Here is a 24,128-nt window from a genome sequence, read left to right on the forward strand (position 1 = left end):
ATACAGATTAATAATAATAATAATAATAATAATCTTTATTGTCCAAATTAAAGGCAATTCATGTGAGGTAAACAATGCTCAGTTTGGTTCATGGTATGAACATCAACACATTTACAAATACAGACACAGCCATACACGAACATACACGCTTGCACATTGTTTCTACACATGTATACAAAAGAAATGAGCGTACATACAAACACATATACATACATACATACATACATGCAGACATACATACAAACCAGCATATCATCGTATATGCATGCCTACATTCATACATACATACATACATACATACATACATACATACATACATACATATATACATACACACAGACACACACACAGACAGATAGAACGATACGATATATTTGCTGGGACAGCAGATAACCATATTATAAATATAGTGTCTTATATTAAGAAGAAGATGGCAATAATTGTGATGATGATGATGATGATGATGATGATGATGATGATGATGATGATGATGACTACGATAATGATGATGATGATGATGATGATGATGATGATGATGATGATGATGATGATAACGACGGCGGCAATGTCGATGATGATGATTCACGACACTGCTTCTCGTTATTTTCATTGGTTGTCTCATTTTTCCACAGAAGATTTGTTAATTAATTTTATGGCGGTTGGAATGAAGGTTGTCTTATGTCGATTTGTCCGACATTTTGCTTCTAGATACCGTCTTCCGGAGCGCAGAAGTTGGAATTTTTCGTTCAGCGGATGCCTCTTTTCGTTGATAATGTTAAAAGATTTCTTCTCAACTGCATTAATATAAGTTGTGTCAAGGCTTCTAAGGTCTGTGTTAATTATTTTTGAAGCCTCTCTGAGGGTTCTATGTAGTTTGGATTTTTCTTTTGTTCCACAGCTTCCATACCACGTTGTGATGCCAAACGAAACGATACTCAATATTAATGACTTGTAGATTTGTATCATGGTCTTTCTGTTCACATTGAAAGACCTTAATTTTCTGAGTATATACAAGCGCTGGTTACATTTTTTGATGACATTGTTGGTGTGCGATTCAAATCTTAGACTGTTATCTATAATTACACCAAGGTATTTAAACGTTTCAACAGTTTCAACCGCCTGATTGTTAATTTTTGTTATTTGTCTTGCTCTTTTTCCTATTTTTCTGTGATCAAACAGTTGTTCCTTTGTTTTTGTTACATTGAGCTCTAGACAGTTATCGGCACACCATTTGCTGAATTTACTAACTTGCTCAGTGTATTTAAATTCGGAGACGGAATCATTGAGCAGGCCGAGTATTGCGGTGTCATCAGCATACTTGATGAGTTGGCAGTTATCAAAGCTAGCCACACAATCGTTTGTATAGAGGATGTAAAGTAGAGGTGAGCTTACACACCCTTGTGGGCATCCGTTTGAAAGAGTTTTTACTGATGATATATTTGAGCCTACTCTGACATGTTGGGGGCGATCGATGAGAAAGTTGTTATACCAGTTGATGAGGTAATGGGGAAGGTTTAGAGCATGCAGTTTACTGATTAATATGTTGGTTTTCATGGCATTAAAGGCAGACGAAAAATCGACGTATAGGATTCGGCAGTAGTTGGCGGGTGAAACATCCAAGTGATTTGATATTGAATGCATCACTGTGAGGAGTGCGTCTTCCACACTAAGATTTTGTTGGTAGGCAAACTGATATGGATCAAGTATGTGTTGGTCATATATAAATTGCAACAGCTCTCTTTTCAGAATTTTTTCCAGACATTTCATAATAATTGATGTTAAAGCAACAGGTCTATAATCATTCAGCTGAGTTGGTGGATTCTTTTTGGGTACTGGAATTATAGTCGATGTTTTCCATATAATTGGGATTTTCTGTTCATAAGTGAGAATTACTCATAAACACGGATGTCAAAAAGCAATAACAAAGACAGGAGTGACGTCAACTTCATACTATCTATAGATAGTATGCAGATGACGTCACTCAGGCCTTTGTTATTGTTTTTGCCATCCGCGTTTGTGAGTTGTTCTCACTAAACTGTATTAACCAGACTATAAAAGTTCATGGTTACACAGAGTTTGTGTGTTGGTCCGTTATACTTCCGGAAGGCAATGTTGTGAACTCCTTGGCCAAGCGCATTCTATCTATAAGTTAACGATGGCGTCGGTTCTAGTGTCAGGCTATAGATAGAACGAAATTGACGGCACTCAAGTCTTTGTTACTATATTTTGCCATCCGCGTTTGTGAGTTATTCTCACTGAACTGTATTAACCAGACTATAACAGTTCATGGTTACACATAGTTTTGGGTGTTGGCCCGTTTAACTTCCGGATGGCAATGTTGTGAACTTCTTAGCCAAACGCATACTATCTATAAGATAACGATGGCTATGGTGTGACACGGAAACACCACGGTGAGTCACTGACAAGCCATGGGTGTGCCCCGGTCGTGCCCCGGTGTCAGCACGGGTCGGCGCTGGTTATAACGGCGTCACTTCAACAGGTGTATGGGAAAGCATATTAAAACTTAAGTTCAGTCGTAGCCATCGTTCTGTTATAGCCTGACACTGAAATTCAAAAGGACTGGCAGTTTGACGTCATTATGTGGTTTTTGCACCGCCAAGTGAGTTGTCGTTAGTAGAGCTCATGGAAACAAGTTATTTCATTGGTTGAACTATTGAATACAACTCACGATTTGTTTTCTTTTGTGGCAAAAGACTGGCATTTTGAGGTCATTTTTTGGTCAGTGTCAGGCCATAACTTTACGAACCGGCGCCGCTCCAACAGGTGTATGGGAAAGCATATCATTTTCAATAGTTCAGACGCGTGAAAAATACAAGAAAAAATCCATCCCCAAAAAATCAGTCTTCCTCGACTGGAAATCGAACCTCAGACCTCTTGATTAATTTCAGCACCTCGTCAATTCAAAGATAACATCACTTTGAGATGGTGGGTTACAGACTGGATTGACCTTTGATCTTCTATGTTGTCAATGAGAAAAAAAAAATGTGATCCAGATATAAATCAAAACAACAAAGATAAAAAAAAAACCTGAACCAGATTTAATCTCGACTGCACCCGGAATCGATCTCGGTCCCTTTGCGTGTGAAGCGAGTGCTCTACCAACTGACCCCCCCCCCCCCCCCAATAAAAAAAAATAAAAATGAAATATATATGAACATTTCTAGAGCGCATTGATTAACCCCCTCCTTACCACTTATTGGAAAATCGTCACATTTGTTACAACCGTCACTTTTCTCATCCAGATTTCATTTCTTTTTGCTATAGCTACAAAAAACTTGACATTCTGTAATAGAGCCCAAATTGTCGAATAATATTATACACAGTATGTTCTTGTTGCTTTTCGGTTTGAGTAAGAAATGTCTGTTTTTGTGTTGGGTAGGTATGACGTTTTGGGGAAAATTCTGAAAATGGCTGGTAAGGAGAGGGTTAATACTTAATACTGCTCAATGCCTTTACAACATTTTGAATATTCACAGGTTTGTTTTAGTTTAGAGGACTTGATTTTTTAAAATCAAGAGAAAGAAAGAGAAAGAGAAAGAGAGAGAGAGAGAGAGAGAGAGAGAGAGAGAGAGAGAGAGAGAGAGAGAGAGAGAGAGAGAGATACACACAAATTCAACAATTTATTGATGTATTACATATTACTAAAAAAATATGAAAGCTTAACACCCCCCCCCCCCCTATCTATATTAGATTTGATGTCACAGAAAAGCTAGTAACAGCATGTATATCATCAAGATTTGATTATTGTATTTGGATTCAATAGTCTGTCACGTTGCCCAGCAACGGCGGTCATCGTGGTTCTAAACAAAGAAAATCGTTACTTTTTATTCTTCAAGCTGGCTAGAATTTTTATGTCTTGTGTTCAGAATGTGTAAAAGTCAAAAGATGATCAGATTTATAACGGGTTTTTTTATACTCTGGATACACTTTTATGCTCGTCAAAGAAATATTTCATAAGGGCGTCCGCCATTGTTCCGATAGTTTAGAGCCAGTGTTACACTAAGTTACCGTGCGTCATACGAGGGAAGTGACGTTGCGGCTGTTGAAGCGTATTCCCATTTTGCTGAGATAAAAAAAACACCCAAAAAACTTGAGCTTTTATATAGCACAATATCCAATAAATGTGCTCAAAGCGCTTTACAAGGGGTCCCTGACCAACAGCAGCACGTAACATGTAGAACGAGACATGACGCCTGTTAGGCGATATCACAATTTTTCGGACAGAGACAACGCTGTTAACGGCCAGGTACTCATTTTACACCTGAGTACGGTGAGAGAATGTGAGTAAAGAGCCTTTTCCAGGGACTCAACTATGCGCCGAGCGAGGCTCGAACTCAGGACCTTCCGATCCGAAAGCGAGTGTCATGCGAGTGTCATACCACTAGACCACATAGCCGCACTAAAGATAACATGTTCAGACTTCAAACAATTCAGAATAGTGCTTCAAAATCGATTACGAAACAAAATAGATATAAATATTCGCTGCCCCTTGTGTTTGAATACGCTTCAACAGTCGTAACGTCACTTCCTTCCTAATGACGCATGGTAACTTAGTAACACTGGCTCTAAACTATCGGAACAATGGCGGATGCCCTTATGAAATATTTCTCCGACGAGCATAAAAGCGTATCCAGAGGAAAAAAAAACCCCATAAATTTGATCATGTTTTGACTTTTACACATTTTGATCACAAGGCATATGACAAGTTCTAGCCAGCATGAAGAATAAAAAGTAATGATTTTCTTTGATGAGAACCAAGATGGCCGCCGTTGCCGGGCGGCGTGACATCAGACTATTGAATCCAATTGCATTGGTTGGCAGTGAAAGAAAGGGTTGAATACAAGATCGCCCTTACCTGCTTGAAATGTTTCATGGTTTGTTTTTTTTTAAAAGGAGAACTTCAGAGGCTTAAGCATCCATGGAGCCGAAGTTTATCCCGGTTTCTATAGCGTGAAACGGACAATAGCAATTGATTGCTACCCTTTGGATAGGACGATAGTTTATAACAAAGTACTTTCCCCCAGATCTAATAGACCCAGCTACCCAATCACTGATCCCAATCACAACCGGGATCGATCTCGGCCCCGTTGATTGTCAAGCGAGTGCTCTACCAACTAAGCTATCCGAATTCTCCCCCCCCCCCCCCTCCTTGATGGTTAAGCACCTAGATAACTTAACGAATCCATACATGTCTGTTCTCCATCTTGAATACTACTGTCTTCATAATCTGACCACAGTGTAAATGTTGCTGCTCGAAGCTCGAAGAAATAAATAATAACGTGAAGTTGAATGTAAGCTTCAATTTAATTACAAAATCAGATCAAATGAACGTTTCGGATTTCCCCTTTATCAACAAAACATGATGATTGAAACACCACAGATGAATGAGATGATGTGGTAGTGATTCATCTTAACTACGCCACTACCACATCATCTCATTCATCTGTGGTGTTTCAATCATCCTGTTTTTTTTATAAAGGGGAAACCCGAAACGTTCATTTGATCTGTTTTTGTAATTAAATTGAAGCTTACATTCAACTTTACGTTATTATTTATAATCTGACCACACTAAACATCAAGTAAACAACAAATCAAATTATTTATAAATTTATGGTGGGCGCTCGTGTTCAATACTTGGTCCTCAAATTTGGAACCATCTTCCCAGGGCTATTCGTGAAGCGGCAAGTCGTAGATGGTTTTAAATCAAAGCATCAGCATTACTTTTTTTACCCCCCAAAAAATATTTTAAAGTATATGTCAATGTTTCACATTTATTTGATATATAGATGTTTTTTTGTTTGTTTGTTTGTTTTTTTGTTTTTCTAACTGAAAGTATGTCTATTTTTGTGTATGCATGTGTGTGTGTGTGTATATACATGTTAGTGATACTTTAGCTTGTCATTCATGTAACTGTGAAGCGCATAGATCATGACCGAGTCATGGTTATGCGCTATAGAAGTGTTATATTTATCATCAATCATCCATCATCATCATCATCATCATCATCATCATCATCATCATCATATCATATATTATATTATTATTATATTATTATTATTATTATTATATTATTATTATTATTATTATTATTATTATTATTATTATTATTATGTTATTATTATTATTATTATTATTATTATTATTATTATTATTATTATTATTATTATTTTATTATTATTATTATTATTATTGTTATTATTGTTATGTTTATTATTTTATTATTATTATTATAATAATAATATAATAATAATAATATAATAATAATAATAATAATAATAATAATAATAATAATAATATAATAATAATAATAATAATAATAATAATAATAATAATAATAATAATAATTAATAATAATAATAATAATATAATAATAATAATAATAATAATATTCTATTTGAATTTGGATTCAAGCTTCAGTCAGCATAATCTTTCGATCAAACAAGATAGAGGATTATTCTTTACTACATGCAGCCTATCTAGTGTTGAATCAATGATTAGACTTTGGAGCAGCCTGCCCGGGAATGTCGTTAGCTTTGAAAACCGGAAAGAGTTAAGACAGAATCGCTTCTGTGCTAATCTAAACAACAACATGCACACCAAAGTCAAGGTGGTTTGCAGATAATGCAGCTAGAAGAAGAAGAAGAAGAAGAAGAAGAAGAAGAAGAAGAAGAAGAAGAAGAAGAAGAAGAAGAAGAAGAAGAAGAAGAAGAAGAAGAGGAGGAGGAGGAGGAGGAGGAGGAGGAGGAGAAGAGGAGGAGGAGGAGGAGGAGGAGGAGTAGAAGAAGAAGAAGAAGAAGAAGAAGAAGAAGAAGAAGAAGAAGAAGAAGAAGAAGAAGAAGAGCGAGGAGGAGGAGGAGGAGGAGGAGGAGGAGGAGGAGGAGAGAGAAGAAGAAGAAGAAGAAGAAGAAGAAGAAAAGAAGAAGAAGAAGAAGAAGAAGAAGGACGAGGAGGAGGAGGAGGAGGAGGAGGAGGAGGAGGAGGAGGAGGAGAGTGAGGAAGAGAAGAAGAAGAAGAAGAAGAAGAAGAAAAGAAGAAGAAGAAAGAGAGAAGAAGAAGAAGAGGAAGAAGAAGAAGGAAGAAGGAAGAAGAAGAAGAAGAGAGAAGAAGAGAGGAAGAGAAGGAGGAGAGAGGAGGAGGAGGAGAGAGAAGAGGAGGAGGAGGAGAGGAGGAGGAGGAGGAGGAGGAGGAGGAGGAGGAGGAGAAGAAGAAGAGAGAAGAAGAAGAAGAAGAAGAAGAAGAAGAAGAAGAAGAAGAAGAAAGAAGAAGAAGAAGAAGAAGAGGAAGAAGAAGAAGAGGAAGAAGAAGAAGAAGAAGAGAAGAAGAAGAAGAAGAAGAAGAAGAAGAAGAAGAAGAAGAGAAGAAGAAGAGAGGAGAAGAGAGAAGAAGAAGAAGAAGAAGAAGAAGAAGAAGAAGAAGAAGAAGAAGAAGAAGAAGAAGAAGAAGCTGTGTTTATGAAAGTGGTAAACATACCCATGTGTCAAGCTGAACACAGTGACAAATCGTAATGTGAGATAGTTCAAAATCCGTGAACACTTTTATATGTAGGTCATTGAGCCTATTTTGCAATGTGACCAATGACGTCGGCATATGGAAAGTTAGTATTAGAATCATACCCAGTTATTGTGATGTTGGATCTTTCAAAAGCTGTGAACACTTTTCACTATGTAGGTCACTTTGAGCACATTTTGCGATGTGACCAATGACGTCGAGCATATGGAAAGTTAATATAGATCATACCCATTATTGTGATGTTGGATCTTTCAAAAGCTGTGAACACTTTTCACTATGTAGGTCACTTTGAGCACATTTTGCAATGTGACCAATGACCTCTAGCACATGGAAAGTTAATATAGATCATGCCCATTATTGTGATGTTGGATCTTTCAAAAGCTGTGAACATTTTTCACTATGTAGGTCACTTTGAGCACATTTTGCAATATGACCAATGACCTCGAGCACATGGGAAGGTACATTGGATTGCATCTGATTTATTTTCGATTGTTCTACACAGAAGGCGTCATCAGCAAACAATCCAGCCTTCAAGTTTACAATAAACATCAGATAACGACAGATGTTGCACGCTCTACAGTTTTAATTAATCTTTTTTTTGCTCTTGGTAAATCTGCCGTACAGCGACAAAACCCAGTATAACAGTAAATTCAAAATTTCGAAAAGTCCCGGTCTGTATTTTTTATTTTTATACTTCAAAAGTGATAGAATAAAATAAATATCTTTTGATTGATACCAAGTTTGCATCAATTCTCCGCATAGTTATTGTAAAAAGTTGAAGTAAAATTTGAACATTTTTTCGGCTCTCCTGTAAAATGGGGTTTTGCCATCATACAGGGTTTTGTCGCCGTACGGCAGAAATGTCCAGAACATTTTTGGATTTGACTGATGTTGTTTTTTGTTTTTTTTTTTTAATTTTTTTTTTTTTTTTAGCATTTATGCTACATACGGGTTATAGATAGTATGCGCTTGGCGAAGGAGCTCACAACATTGCCATCCGGAAGTATAACGAACCAACACAGAAAGCTATTTGTAACCATGAACTTTTATAGTCTAGAAAATACAGTTAAGTGGGAATTACTCACAAACGTGGGTGGCAAAAAAAACAAAACAAAAACAATGACAAAGACCCGAGTGACGTCAACTTTATTCTATCTATAGATAATATCCACTTTGCTAAGAAGTTCACAACATTGCCATCCGGAAGTATAACGGACCTACACACAAAACTGTGTTTATCCATAAATGTTTATAGTCAGGTTAATACAGTTCAGTGAGCATTACTCATAAACGCGGATGGCAAAAAAACAATAACAAAGACACCAGTGACGTCATCTTCGAACAATCTATAGATAGTATGCAGATGACGTCACTCCCGCCTTTGTTATTGTTTTTGCCATCCGCATTTGTGAGTTGTTCTCACTAAACTGTATTAACCAGACTATAAAAGTTGATGGTTACACAGAGTTTGTGTGTTGGTCCGTTATACTTCCGGATGGCAATGTTGTGAACTCCTTGGCCAAGCGCATTCTATCTATAAACACCAAGGATTTAATCCAAGTGTTGCTTCGTGAATCAAGAGGAAATAAATAACGATAATAAAATGGAACGGGAGCTTTGTTTCAATTTACAAAGACGGACGATAAGGAAGTTTCGGGTTTTCCCTTTGTCAACAAAACACGACGAATGAAATATTAAAAATGACTTGTGTAGGCACGACTGATCTAGCGAACAAAACTGGTGAGCATTTCACTTACACGCGTATAACATCAATAGATAGTTCGAAGGTGACGTCACTCAGGTCTTTGTTATTGTTTTTTGCCATCCGCGTTTATGAGTAATGCTAACTGAACTGTATTAACCCGACTATAATCGTTCATGGATACACACAGTTTTGTGTGTTGGTCCGTTATACTTCCGGATGGCAATGTTATGAGCTTCTTAGCCAAGCGCATACTATCTATAGATAGTATGCAGATGACGTCACTCAGGCCTTTGTTATTGTTTTTGCCATCCGCGTTTGTGAGTTGTTCTCACTAAACTGTATTAACCAGACTATAAAAGTTCATGGTTACACAGAGTTTGTGTGTTGGTCCGTTATACTTCCGGACGGCAATGTTATGAGCTTCTTAGCCAAGCGCATACTATCTATAAATCAATAAAATTTAGTAGTACTTACTTTGACAAGACATAGTGAGGTAATAAAATATCCGATTCCCCGAGAAACAACAGAGATAGCAATGTGTGCGTGAGTGAATATTGAATTCTTACTCAACACTCACCGGTGTCGTTGTGATGTCAACACGGACCGCACCACGCATCATAATGAATGTACACACTGATAATAATCGGTCGAGTAATGTCATTGATCAAATGTTATGAACACCCATTCCTTTTTTGAGGACAAAGAACGGGAGGTTCCACGCATCACGTGATAATCTCACATCTAGTCAATCTTTGGATAGTATGCGCTTGGCTAAGAAGCTCATAACATTGCCATCCGGAAGTATAACAGACCAACAAACAAAACTATGTGTAACCCTGAACTTTTATAGTCTGGTTAATACAGTTTTGTGAGAATTTCTCATAAACCCGGATGGCAAAAAAAAATAAAAAGAAAGACCTGAGTGACGTCATCTTCGAACTATCTATATCGCTGTCGTTTTTCGACAAAGCGGAAAAGACACGTCGATAACCACACCTCTGGGACAGTCGTCATAATGTAAACAATGGCAGTGATTGGTTGACATAGCAAACTACACGGGGTTTTACAATCGATAGAATGTGTCTAGGTAAAATAACCACTGTTCTACCGTTATATCAATAGATAGTATGCGCTTGGCTAAGAAGCTCATAACATTGCCATCCGGAAGTATAACGGACCAACACACAAACTCTGTGTAACCATGAACTTTTATAGTCTGGTTAATACAGTTCAGTGAGAATAACTCACAAACGCGGATGGCAAAATATAACAACAAAGGCTTTAGTGACGTCATCTTCGAACTATCTATAGATAGAATGCGCTTGGCCAAGGAGTTCACAACATTGCCATCCGGAAGTATAACGGACCAACACACAAACCATGTGTAACCATGAACTTTTATAGTCTGGTTAATACAGTTTAGTGAGAACAACTCACAAACGCGGATGGCAAAAACAATAACAAAGGCCTGAGTGACGTCATCTGCATACTATCTATAGATAGTTCGAAGATGACGTCACTCACGTCTTTGTTATTGTTCTTTGCCATCCGCGTTTATGAGTAATGCTCACTGAACTGTGTTAACCAGACTATAAACGTTCATGGATACACACAGTAATGTGTGTTGGTCCGTAATACTTCCGGATGGCAATGTTGTGAGCTTCTTTACCAAGCGCATACTATCTATAGAACTAACATAGAAAACCATGTGTAAACTTGAATTTTAAAATCTGACGAGAAATTCGTGTGGTTGTTACCAATCTGGCGGTATAAAAGTAATAACAACGATCAGAGATCTCATTGATTTCATTCAACCAACTATGTTTGTCCATAGCTTTGGTTAACATATAGCCTGACACCAGTACCCTCTACGACTTATAGTTTGACGTCATTTTAAAGGCTTGTCCTGCATCTAGTGAGTTGTCGTTAGTAGTGGTCAAGGAAACGAGTGATCCCATTGGTTAAACTGTTGAATAAAACCCACGATTTGTTTTCTTTTGTGGTCAAAGACTTGTCTTTTGACGTCATTTTTGGTCAGTGTCAGACTATAAGTTAACGATGGCCTCGGTTTGTCCAAGCACGTTTGAAGGTGTGTCACAAATTCCATTATTTGATGGGTCAAAAATCTACTGGTTAATAGGATCAATTTACAATAGATTCTTTTTCACAAACCATACAAATCAAACTATAAGCGGTTCAGAGGGCATGCCATATAGATAGAATGCGCTTGGCCAAGGAGTTCACAACATTGCATCCGGAGTTACGGCCCTACACAAAATATGGTAACATGACTTTTATAATAGATGCGCTTGGCAGAGTTCACAACATGCCACCCGGAAGTATACGACAACACACAACTCTGTGTAACCATGAACTTTTATAGATAGAATGCGCTTGGCCAAGAAGTTCACAACATTGCCATCCGGAAGTACAACGGACCAACACACAAACTCTGTGTAACCATGAACTTTTATAGTCTGGTTAATACAGTTTAGTGAGAACAACTCACAAACGCGGATGGCAAAAACAATAACAAAGGCCTGAGTGACGTCATCTGCATACTATCTATAGTCTGGTTAATACAGTTTAATGAGAACAACTCACAAACGCGGATGGCAGAAACGATAACAAAGACCTATGTGACGTCATCTTCGAACTATCTATACGTGATTGTACGAATATACATTTGACACAAAGTGGTCACTGTCTTGGCAAATTACTGAGACGCATCGTATTCATCAATGATCTATGGCCTGACAGCGTAGCCATCGTAAAGTTATGGCCTGACATGACAACATGACGTCAAAATGCCAGTCTTTTGCCACAAAAGAGAACAAATCGTGAGTTGTATTCAATAGTTCAACCAATGGGACCACCTGTTTCCATGAGCTCTACTATCGACAACTCACTAGGCGGTGCAAAAACCAAATAGTGACGTCAAACTGCCAGTCCTGTTGGGTTTCAGTGTCAGGCTATAACATAATGATGGCTACGGTCTGATACCGATCAACAAATGACGTCTAAAGACACGTCTTTCGCTGCAAAAGAAAACAAATCATGAGTTGTATTCAATAGATCAACCAATGTAATCACTTGTTTCCTTGAGTAGCTACTACTAACGACCACTCACTAAGCGGTGCACTAACAAAAAAAAATGACATCAAAAGGCAAGTCCTAGTTGGTCCTAGTGTCAGACTATAGATAGTATGCGCTTGGCTAAGAAGCTCATAACATTGCCATCCGGAAGTAGAACGGACCAACACACAAAACTGTGTGTATCCATGAACGTTTATAGTCAGGTGAGCATTACTCATAAACGCAGATGGCAAAAACAATAACAAATAACTAAAAGACGTCACCGCCGAACTATCTATAGATAGAACAAAGATGACGTTACTCAGGTCTTTGTCATTGTTATCTTTGCCATCCGTGAACGTTTTGAAAAATCACTATCTTTTTGGTTTATCAATTCATATTCATAAAATTTGAATAACCTTCGTATAAGGATTTGTTTTAATTGTATCTTGAATTTGAAAGAAATCTAATGAAGGGTCACAGAGATACAAGCCGACAAAGAGCGGCGTGTTTGTTTTTTGTTGTTTTTTGTTTTTGTTTTTTTTTTGTGACTACCTGATATATAGAGGCCCAAAATGCCTTCAAAATAACGAAGAATTTAAATCAAAGGAAGACCTTATGAAATTAGCATCCACAGCAAAAGACTGTGAACTGTGGACGGAATTGACACAGATAATGAGAAAGGCAGCCGAGGCATCCCAATCGGATGATTAGGAAGCGAAAGGCCTTACGTCTTTAATCAAGTCATCTGATCTATAACGTACATATTCATGTCTTACTTCTGAAAAACCGTAGACGTGTGCGGCTATTTGGTACTATGGTATGACACTTGGCCTTCGGATCGGAAGGTCAAGGGTTCGAGTCCCGTTCTGAGCGGCGCATAGTTTGAGTCCTCGGAAAAGGCTCTTTATTCACATTCTCTGACCGCACTCAGATGTGAAATGAGTAAATGGCAATAACAGCGTTTTCTTTGTCCCAAAAAAAAAAAAAACACAAAAAAAAACCCAACCCCAATGTAAAATCGCCAAACAGGCGACAAGTCACGTCCTACGTGATACGTGTTTCTGTTGGCTCTGAACCCCTTGTAAAGTGTTTTGAGCACGTTTAGTGGATATTGAAGAAAGAAACTGTCATGGCTCGGACACACTGTCCGCCGTGATAACATGTTTAAGGATGTCATGCAGGGCACGGTGGAGGAAGAGGAAGAGTAAAAAATGTGTCAGGACAACACCAAGGGGAGGTCAGGCCTGGACCTCAATTAACCAGAAGATTTTTGACCAATCAAAACATGGAATTTGTGACACACTTTCACATGTGCTCGGACAAACATAGTTGGTTGTTTATAAACAATAACGTGAACTAATTCGACCTTCATCTGATCGTTGTTATTGTTTTTATATTGACAAATGGGGTGACGAGTAATCACACGATTTTCTCGATCATAATATAAACGTTTAAGTTTACACATAGTTTTCTGTGTTGATTCTACTGATCAAGAGGTAGAACAGTGGGTATTTTACTTAGCACATACCATCTATAGTAAAACCTGTGTAGTTTGCTGTTTCTACCAATCACAGCCATTGTTTACATTATGACGATTGTCCGAGAGGCGTGGTTATCTATCGGTTAATAGCCTTCAAGAAAAAGCCAACAGAGACCGTGCTAGATGGTGTGACGTTGTGAAGTCTACATACCGCACAAGTGATTCCATTGGTTGAACTATTGAATACAACTCACGATTTGTTTTCTTTTGTGGCCAAAGACTTGTCTTTTGACGTCATTTTTTAATGTTTGTGCAGCGTCTAGTGAGTTGTAAGTAGAGCTCAAGGAAACAAGTCTGCATCCCGCTCGTCTACCCCCCCCCCTCTCCGCCCCCTCACCCCCAACCCACTCGTCCCGACAATCATGGGAATGAGTGAGTAAGAGGGTGGGTGGATAAGTAGCCTTCGTAAAGTTATAACCTGACACTGACCAGCAAACCACGTCAAAAGACAAGTCTTTGGCCACAAAAGAAAACAAGTCGTGAGTTGTACTAAATAGTTCAACCAATGAAATAACTTGTTTCCTTGAGCTCTACTAACGACAACTCACTAGACGCTACACAAACCTAAAAAATAACGTCAAACTGCCAGTCCTAGATGGTTCTTGTGTCAGGCTATATCATGTTAACAATATCAACGGTGGATATTATCGTAGCCATCGTTAACTAATAGCCTGACACTGACCAAAAAAACTACGTCAAATGCCAGTCTTTGGCCACAAAAGAAAACAAGTCGTGAGTTGTATTCAATAGTTCAACCAATGGGATTACTTGTTTCCATGAGCACTACTAACGACAACTCACTAGGCGGTGGTGCAAAAACCAAATAATGACGTAAAAAGACCAATGCTTTTGGGTTTCAGTGTCAGGCTATAACTTAACGCGGGTACGGTTCTCGTGTCAGGCTATAGATAGTTCTTAGTTGACGTCACTCAGGTCTTTGTTATTGTTTTTTGCCATCCGCATTTATGAGTAATGCTCACTAAACGGTATTAACTTGACTATAAACGTTCATGGATACACACAGTATTGTGTGTCGGTCCGTTATACTTCCGGATGGCAATGTTATGAGCTTCTTAGCCAAGCGCATACTATCTATAAGTTAAAGATGGCGACGCTAAAACCCACTCAGACCCAGATTTAGACGTCATTTTTTAGGTTTGTGGAGCGCCTAGTGAGTTGTCTAAGTAGTGCTCAAGGAAACAAGTGATCCCATTGGTTGACTGTTGAATACAACTCACGATTTGTTTTCTCTTGTTGCCAAAGACATGTCTTTTGACGTCATTTGTTAGTCAGTGTCAGGCCATAAGTTTACGAAGCCACTATATAACGCTCAATAATTGTTCAAGTTTAGATACATCAAACGATTATTTTCGCTATTTTAGATAGAACGAAGTTGACGTCACTCGGATCTTTGTTATTGTTTTTTTTTTTTGCCATCCACGGTTATGAGTAATTCTCACTTAACTGTATTATCAAGACTCTAAAAAGTCATGCTTACACATAGTTTTTGTGTTGGTCCGTCCGGTATACTTCCGGGTGGCAATGTTGTGAGCTTCTCAGACAAGCGCATACTATCTATACATGCACACCAAAAATTGCTTGTGTGTATAATAATATAAAGCTGTGGTGTGTTCCAGCTGTCTGTAATCACTAACATTTAACACAAATTGCCTTTCCTCCCGCCCTGTAATTGTCGCTGCTATGTATAGATAGTATGCGCTTGGCTTAGAAGCTCGTAACATTGCCATCCGGAAGTATAGCGGACCAACACACAAAACTGTGTGTATCCATGAACGTTTAATACAGTTCAGTGAGCTTTACTCATAAACGCGGATGGCAAAAAAACAATAACAAAGACCTGAGTGACGTCATCTTCGAACTATCTATATGAAAGTTGTAAACATACCCATGAGTCATGCTAGCATGATGAGTAAAATGACCAATTATTGCGTGCTACCAATTAGACCACACATATTTTACCCGATGCCAACAGTTGGGGCGATTAATTTCATGCCAATATTCTTCCCAAAGGGTACACCAGTGTTGCCAGGTGCCTTTGCAAAAATCCCACCAACTTATATGCCAGAAATCCGCCAAATTCCGCTCACTTTATCCTACTTCACCTGCGACATTTGCCCAAAAACCGCCAAAAAATCCGCCATTTGATTTAAAACAGTTATAATTAATAATAATAATAATAATAATAGTAATAATAATAATAATAATAATAATAATAATAATAATAATAATAATAATAATAATAATAATAATAATGATGATGATGATGATGATGATAATAATAATAATAATAATAATAATAATAATAATAATAATAATAATAATAATAATAATAATAATAATAATAATAATAATAATAATAATAATAATAATAAAATTAAATCTAATTCCCTTTATTCATCCCATAGGGGAAATTTGTATCAGGGGTCAAATCCAGGGGAAGACTGGAATAACCCAGGCGTCAACCGCAGTGCAGCTCCGCAAATTGAGCTAGGGCGAGGTGACTTGCTCAAGACACACAGCGCAGCGGCCTGTGATCGAACGCGGCACCTTTCGGGTACGAAGCAAAGACCGTACTGCTGAGCCGCGCTTCTTCTTCTTCTAATTCCAGTCAGCTGATCCTGCGTAGGACGTTGCTTCCCAAATTTTCTTGCCAAACAGATTACGGTTTTCCGCCAGTCTACTTGCTTGGGTTGTTGTCATTCCCAGCCATTCACATATATCTTGTTCCCAGCTCTTGTTGGTCTACCTCTTCCTCTCTTGCCGTCTACCCTTGTCTGCAGAATGTGCTTTTCTAAAGATTCGTGGCGAGTCGTATGGCCAAATAGTTCAGTTTCAATTTCTTTACAGTTTGGAGAAGAATTGGTGATTTTATTCCGATTCCTTCTCAGGACTTCTTTGTTTGTTTGTTTTTCAGTCCATGATATTCTGAGTATTTTTCTGTAGCATGCCATTTCAAAAGCTGTGATCTTTGTGCTCTCTGAGCCACGCTACCGCAATAAAAATAATACAAGTCGCAACTCCTTGCATCCGAAGATAATGACGACTGTGGGTGTGATGAGGACAGATGGTCATGGCAAACCCTTCATTATGACCTTATCTATTTTTCGGTTGAATTCCATTTGGCCAATTAATGCTTCTACTTTTGATATTTTCGGGCAGGGAATTCCATATAATTTGGATGGTGCTTGAAAAGAAAAAAAAAAAAAACAACGAGTTGAGATAAGCATTAAATCGTGACTGCGGTACCTGATATGAGTGCAGATGTCTTTGATTCGGCATAAGGCCATCAATTAACCGGTAGATAACCACGCCTCTCGGACAATCGTCATAATGTAAACAATGGCAGTGATTAGTAGACACAGCAAACTACACAGGTTTTACTATAGATAGTATGTGTTAAGTTCAATACCCAATGTTCTACCTCTTGATCAGTAGAATCAACACAGAAAACTATGTGTAAACTTAAACGTTTATAATATGATCGAGAAAATCGGGTCCCACCGTAGCCATCGTTATGTTATAGCCTGACACTGAAATCCAAAAGGATTGGCAGTTTGACGTCATTATTTGGTTTTTGCACCGCCTAATGAGTTGTCGTTAGTAGAGCTCATGGATACAAGTTATTTCATTGGTTGAACTATTGAATACAACTCACGATTTGTTTTCTTTTGTGGCCAAAGACTGGTATTTGACGTCATTTTTTGGTCAGTATCAGGCCATAACTTTACGAAGGCCACTGTATCAGGCCATAACTTTACGAAGGCCACTGTATCAGGCCATAACTTTACGAAGGCCACTGTATCAGGCCATAACTTTACGAAGGCCACTGTATCAGGCCATAACTTTACGAAGGCCACGGTAACCACAGTCAGTGAGTATTTCGCACTGTATTTTATCGCTCTTTTTGATTGTCGAAGTTGTATGAGCATCTTTCCAGTCTTCAAAAAGCAGACTTTATATAAGTAGGCTTGGAAAAGCAAAGTTATGGTGGGAGCCATTTCGTTACAGAAAGTTATAAGAATTTGATAAGCCACCTGGTGCAGATGTATTGTTTTCATTGAAATAATAATAATAATAATAATAATAATAATAATAATAATAATAATTTAATAATAATAATAATAATAATAATAATAATAATAATAATAAAAATAATAATAATAATAATAATAATAATAATAAATATAATAATAATAATAATAAATAATAATAATAATAATAATAATAATAATGATAACATAATAATAATAATAATAATAATAATGATATACAATAATAATAATAATAATAATAATAATATAATAATAATAATAAATAATAATAATAATAATAATAATAATAATAATAATAATAATATAATAATAATATGATAATAATAATAATATAATAATAATAATAATAATATAATAATAATAATAATAATATATAATAATAATAAATAATAATAATAATAATAATAATTAATAATTAAAAGTAATAATAGTAATATACCATGACGATGGTGACAATAATAATGATGATGAAGACGACGACGACGACGACGACGACGATGATGATGATGGTGATGATGATGATGATGATGATGACACTGAATAATATGATAATCGCGATAAAATGTAGAATTGCATTTCGATAGGTAAATATCCGGCAGTTGTAAAGACAAGAGACATTGTTGAATCAGATTATTTTGCATAATTTGAATAACCACATCCCTCTCTCTCTCTCTCTCTCTCTCTCTCTCTCTCTCTCTCTCTCTCTCTCTCTCTCTCTCTCTCTCTCTCTCTCTCTCTCTCTCTCTCTCTCTCTCGCTCTCTCTCTCTTCTCTCTTCTCTCTTCTCTCTCTCTCTCCTCTCTCTCTCTCCTCTCTCTCTCTCTCTCACTTTCTCCCTCTCTCTCTCTGTCACTCTCTCTCTCTCTCTCTCTCTCTCTCTCTTCTCTTTCTTCTTTCTTTCTATCTCTCTCTCTTCTCTCTCTCTCTCTCTCTCCTCTCTCTCTTCTTCTTCTCTTCTTCATCTCTCTCTCTCTCTCTCTCTCTCTCTCTCTCTCTCTCTCTGTGTGTGTGTGTGTGTGTGTGTGTGTGTCAGTCTGACACGACACAAATACACACACAGCAAAAAGTACAAAGGCTTTCGATAGAGACAAGCACTTACATGAGTTCATTTATACATGGTGCATTATGTATCCATACAATGCATTCGCAAAAATAAATAATATTATGATTTTAACAAAAGATGTTTAACAAGCTATTTGCCGTACTCTATAGAAACGCGTATTTAAAAATTTGCCAGAAAATTCGTCCTTCAAATATCGATCGATTTATATGACTTCGTGGAGTCCCCGGTTTGAGAGTGTTTGCCATTTAAATCGATCGATTTTTGAAGGGCGAGTTTTCTGGACAAATTGTGGACGTTAAGTTTCGCAATGCATTTCTGCCCACTAAAACTGTGTCGAAATAGTGTGAATAACACTCACAAACTGTGCGGCTGCCAGATTTGGCGGCCTTACATGTTCTCAAGATGGCCAGTGGCAAGATCTCAACCCAGGTATTCAAGCGTAGCCATCGTTATCTTTTTGCCTGACACTGACCAAAAAATGACGTCAAAAGACATATGTGACCCCTCGTCTATAAACGGTAATATGTCGGGATGATTATAATGCTGAATATTGAGTTTATAGCCAAAATTCCAGACTTGGGTTGAGTTTGTATGTTTTATTGAGGAGAATGAATATCATATTTTAGTGTGTTGAATACCAATAATTCAGAATTTTGACCATTTTAGCTTTAATTTGACTTTTTAGCATTCGGTTCATCCCGACATAATACCGTTTAGAGAGGATGGGTCACACATCTTTGGCCGCAAAAGAAAACAACTCACTAGTGCCGCATAAATTTTTTTTTAAATGACGTCAAACTATAAGTCAGGCTATAGATAGTTCGAAGATGACGTCACTCAGGTCTTTGTTATTGTTTTTTGCCATCCGCGTTTATGAGTAATGCTCACTGAACTGTATTAACCAGACTATAAACGTTCATGGATACACACAGTTTTGTGTATTGGTCCGTTATACTTCCGGATGGTAATGTTATGGGCTTCTTAGCCAAGCGCATACTATCTATATGTTAACGTTGGCTGCGGCCGTAGCCATGGGTAACTTATATAGCCTGACACCAGAGCCCACGAAGACGTATACAATGTATTACGCCGACTGAAGAAGTGTAAAAAACACAGAAACGAGTCGTCTCGGTCAAAAAAATGTGAGTGAAAATTTGCATTATATATTAGCTCTAACCACCATTATCGAGCACTTTCGTACCTACAAGTACCCACCAACACTCATATATATATATAATATATATATATATATATATATATATATATATATATATATATATATATATATATATATATATATATGGTTAAATGGTTAAATCAAGTCCATAATTGTTTTGGGTTATCAGACAATCTACTTCTCCTCCTCCTCCTCCTCCTCCTCCTCCTCCTCCTCCTCCTCCTCCTCCTCCTCCTCCTTCTTCTTCTTCTTCTTCTTCTTCTTCTTCTTCTTCTTCTTCTTCTTCTTCTTCTTCTTAATCTTGGTTAAAATAGGTCCAAGGGGTGGGTGGTGTGGCTGGTTCTCTCTGTCTTATCAGAAATATGCGCTATTTATTGATGTGTTGAACTAGTCGTTGATAAGGGCTGAATAGGGAATGAGATTAGCGGAAGAGTAGCGTCCCTTGATTGGACGTCACCCATAGTCTGTGACGTCACCGGCGGAAAAGTTATTAGAGAGAGAACGTCATGTTGGTTGTGCGCATGCTTCTCTCGTCCTCAATATACGAGAGACGCATGCGCACAACCAACATGACGTTCTCTCTCTAATAACTTTTCCGACGGTGACGTCACAGACTATGGGTGACGTCCAATCAAGGGACGCTACTCTTCCGCTAATCTCATTCCCTATGTGTGTATGCCTTTAATGCAATATACAATAATTTATAATGTAAAGAGGACTGAGTAAATATAAATTCATCGAAACACGCAACTGCATATTGTCATAATTCCTTAAATATTCTCTCAATTTGATCAATCCAATCGTCATGTGGTTTATGCCGACCAACGAATTACTAGATAACGAAGTGGGCCAGAATATTATACAAAATATCACACCACCTGCCCCCACCCCCCCCCCCACCTCTCCCCTTGCCCCATCACCACCCCACAGCCTCCTGACGGTGTCCGCCCTATAGATAGTATGCGCTTACCTAAGAAGTTCACAACATTGCCGTCAGGAAGTATAACTGGCCAACACACAAAACTGTGTGTAATCATGATCGTTTATAGTCTGGTTAATGCCATTTAGTGAGAATTACTCACAAACGCAGATGGCAAAAAACAATAACAAAGACCAGAGTAACGTAATCTTCATTCCATCTATATGAGGCTTGAGCGTCTATCCTGCGCCCGTACACCTGTATTCTGTCTTGCCGATTAGAGTGGAACTTGCCCATCCATACATTATAATATTTCGCTGAATAATAAATTACACAGAACGAAAGGCTGAGCAAATAATCAATTCTTAGAAATATGCAGGTGTTTATTGACACAAAACAATCGTTCAACTCGAAAGATCCAGCCGCGTGGTTAAAGCCCGATAGGAATTACTAGATTACATGTTTGATTTTGATAATGGCGTGTGTTTATTAAAAAAAAAAACAAAAAAAAACAACAACAACAACAAAAAACAACACCTTCAGATTGTCCAAAACAGCGCTGCCAGACTAGTATTCATGAAGCGTAGGTCCGATTCTGTCAGACCTCTACTTCATGACCTGTTCTGGCTGCCTGTTGAGAAAAGGGTTAAATTCAAAGCTTGTGTTTTAGTGTATCGTTGTCTTGAAGGTACTGCCCCTTCCTACATTTCGGAACTAATTGAAATATATTCAAACCCCGCCCCTTACGTTCGGCCAGTGATTCCACCAAACTCGTTGTCCCTCGAATACGGAAAAATGCTGGAATGAGATTCTTTTCTCATTTCGGACCCTCTGTTTGGAACGCCTTACCACAGAGCATTCGTGAAAAAGAATCTTTGTCTATTTTTAAACGTTCGCTTAAAACATATCTGTTTCGTCTTTAGTAGATGTTATGAGAAGCAAGATAGGTCTGTCTGGTTTCTATTGTGAGTTGTGTGTCTGGGTGTGTGTGCGTGTGTGTGTGTGTGTGTGTGTGTGTGTGTGTGTGTGTCTGTGTCTGTGAATGAGTATGTGTCAGCCAAAGTAATTTGTAATTTAAGGGCTTAGAGTCTGGTGTCTCGGTGTTATAGCGCTATATAAGTTTTTTGCATTATTATTATATTATTATTATTATTATTATTATTATTATTATTATTATTATTATTATTATTATTATTATTATTATTATTATTATTATTATTATAACCCAGTTTATGTGACCCATTGCTCAAATCAGTATTAAGCATTATTAGTGCGGCTCGAACCCAGGACCTTCCGATACGAAAGAGTGTCATACCACAAGACCACATAGCCGCACTAAGTGCATGAAGCATTACTTTGTTCTAGTGAACACTGGTATTTTTTTTTTTTGTTTCTTCTGTTGTTGTTTTCTCGTTCGTTTGTATTGTTTGCTTTTTTTTTTTTTTTTGGGGGGGGGGGGGGGGTAATAAACACCGTCTGTGGAGAGTGAAGCTAATAATAGTATTAAAAAAGTGAGTGGAGCAGGAGGCACTTACGTTGAAAATATCAAGAAATGAAGGGAGTAGGAAAGTGACAGAAGACAACAGAGAATAACAATTTCGCGGCGGTGATGGGGGCTCAAACCTGCGACCTTACTGATACGACAACTCCGCCTGGCCGCCTGGTGATCGTGACTCTTCCCATTATGAGCTATCCACGACCCCTGTAATAAAAGTCGCTTCAAGCCTTAGTCTAACTAGAGCCTTTCTCCACCGTGGATAGTTCATACGGTAGAGTCACGGTCTCCCTAGCAAGGCGGAGTTTTTTTTTTTTTCAGTAAGGTCGCGGGTTCGAGACCCCATCCCTGCCGCGAAATTTGTATTCTCTTTTGTCTTCTGGCACTTTCCTACTCACTTCATTTCTATCTAGATAGCTAATATAAGACAACAAAACACATCCTCCAAATGCAACGTATTGCAATTGCATGGGCTCAATATTTGCACCCCAAATATTTACTTAAATGAATTCCAATTGTGCTGACACACAGACGTTCCATGACCAGTCCCACGTGAGAACCGCCCCATGTGAGAACCGTCCCATGTGAGAACCGTCCCATGTAAAGAACAGTCCCATGTAAGAACAGTCCCATTTAGAGAACAGTCCCATGTGAGAACCGTCCCATCTGAGAACCGTCCCATGTAAAGAACAGTCCCATGTAAGAACAGTCCCATGTGACAGGAAACAAATCCATTTTTATTAACGAGAACTTTACAAACAAGATAAGGCATATTATTAATGAACGGGAAATACAAATCATGAATTTGAAAAGCATGTGGCGATGATTCATCGGGTGATAAGATTCACTTTACTGGAGACAAGAAAACATTTTGACATTGAGAAACGTATAAAATTTTGATATGTGTTTAAAAAAACAAAACTCGAGCTTTTACATAGAGCAATTTTCACTAAACGTGCTAAAAGCGCTTTACAAAGGGTCCCTAACCAACAGCAGCACGTAACAAGTAGAACGAGACATGACGCCTGTTAGGCGATATTACAATTTTTTTTTCTGGCAGAAACAACGCTGTTAACGGCCAAGGACTCATTTTACACCTGAGTACGGTGAGAGAAAGTGAGTTAAGAGCCTTTTCCAAGGATTCGACTATGCGCTGAGCGAGGCTCGAACTCAGGAGCTTCCGATCCGAAAGCGAGTGTCAAACCACAAGACCACATAGCGGCAAAGCTGGAATAAATAACAGTTCCAAATTTCCAACTGCCGAACTCTGGAAAACCCCATAATTAAAAATTTGGCCAGAAAACTCGTCCTTCAAATATCGATCGATTTAAATTACCCTCATTTTGACTAAAACTCTCAAACCTGGGACCTCGCGAAGTCCCCGGGTTGTGAGCTTTTTCCAAGATGATGGTCTTTTAAATCGATCGATATTTGAAAGACGAGTTTTCTGGCCAAATTTTTAAATATGGGTTTTTCCAGAGTACGGCACCCAAGCCAAACAATCAACAATAATTTATAGCAAGAAAATCGTGTGACCGCGTTATCTTGG

General features: G+C 38.0%; 1 protein-coding gene across 1 annotated transcript in view; it reads right to left on the reverse strand.

Moving 5' to 3' along the window:
• The window catches only part of LOC144976438 (uncharacterized), a 54,605-nt gene extending 31,311 nt beyond the window's left edge, over positions 1–23,294 (reverse strand). The window contains exon 1 of the mRNA XM_078920729.1: positions 23,132–23,294. Within this exon, the coding sequence (XP_078776855.1) occupies positions 23,132–23,294 (163 nt within the window). The remainder of the gene's footprint in view (positions 1–23,131) is intronic.
• Between the last annotated feature and the right edge of the window lie 834 nt (positions 23,295–24,128).

This window comes from Berghia stephanieae, chromosome 7, assembly GCF_034508935.2.
Source record: "Berghia stephanieae isolate SIO BIC M18660-M18661 chromosome 7, UCSD_Bste_1.3, whole genome shotgun sequence".
In the NCBI taxonomy this organism is placed as follows: domain Eukaryota; kingdom Metazoa; phylum Mollusca; class Gastropoda; order Nudibranchia; family Aeolidiidae; genus Berghia; species Berghia stephanieae.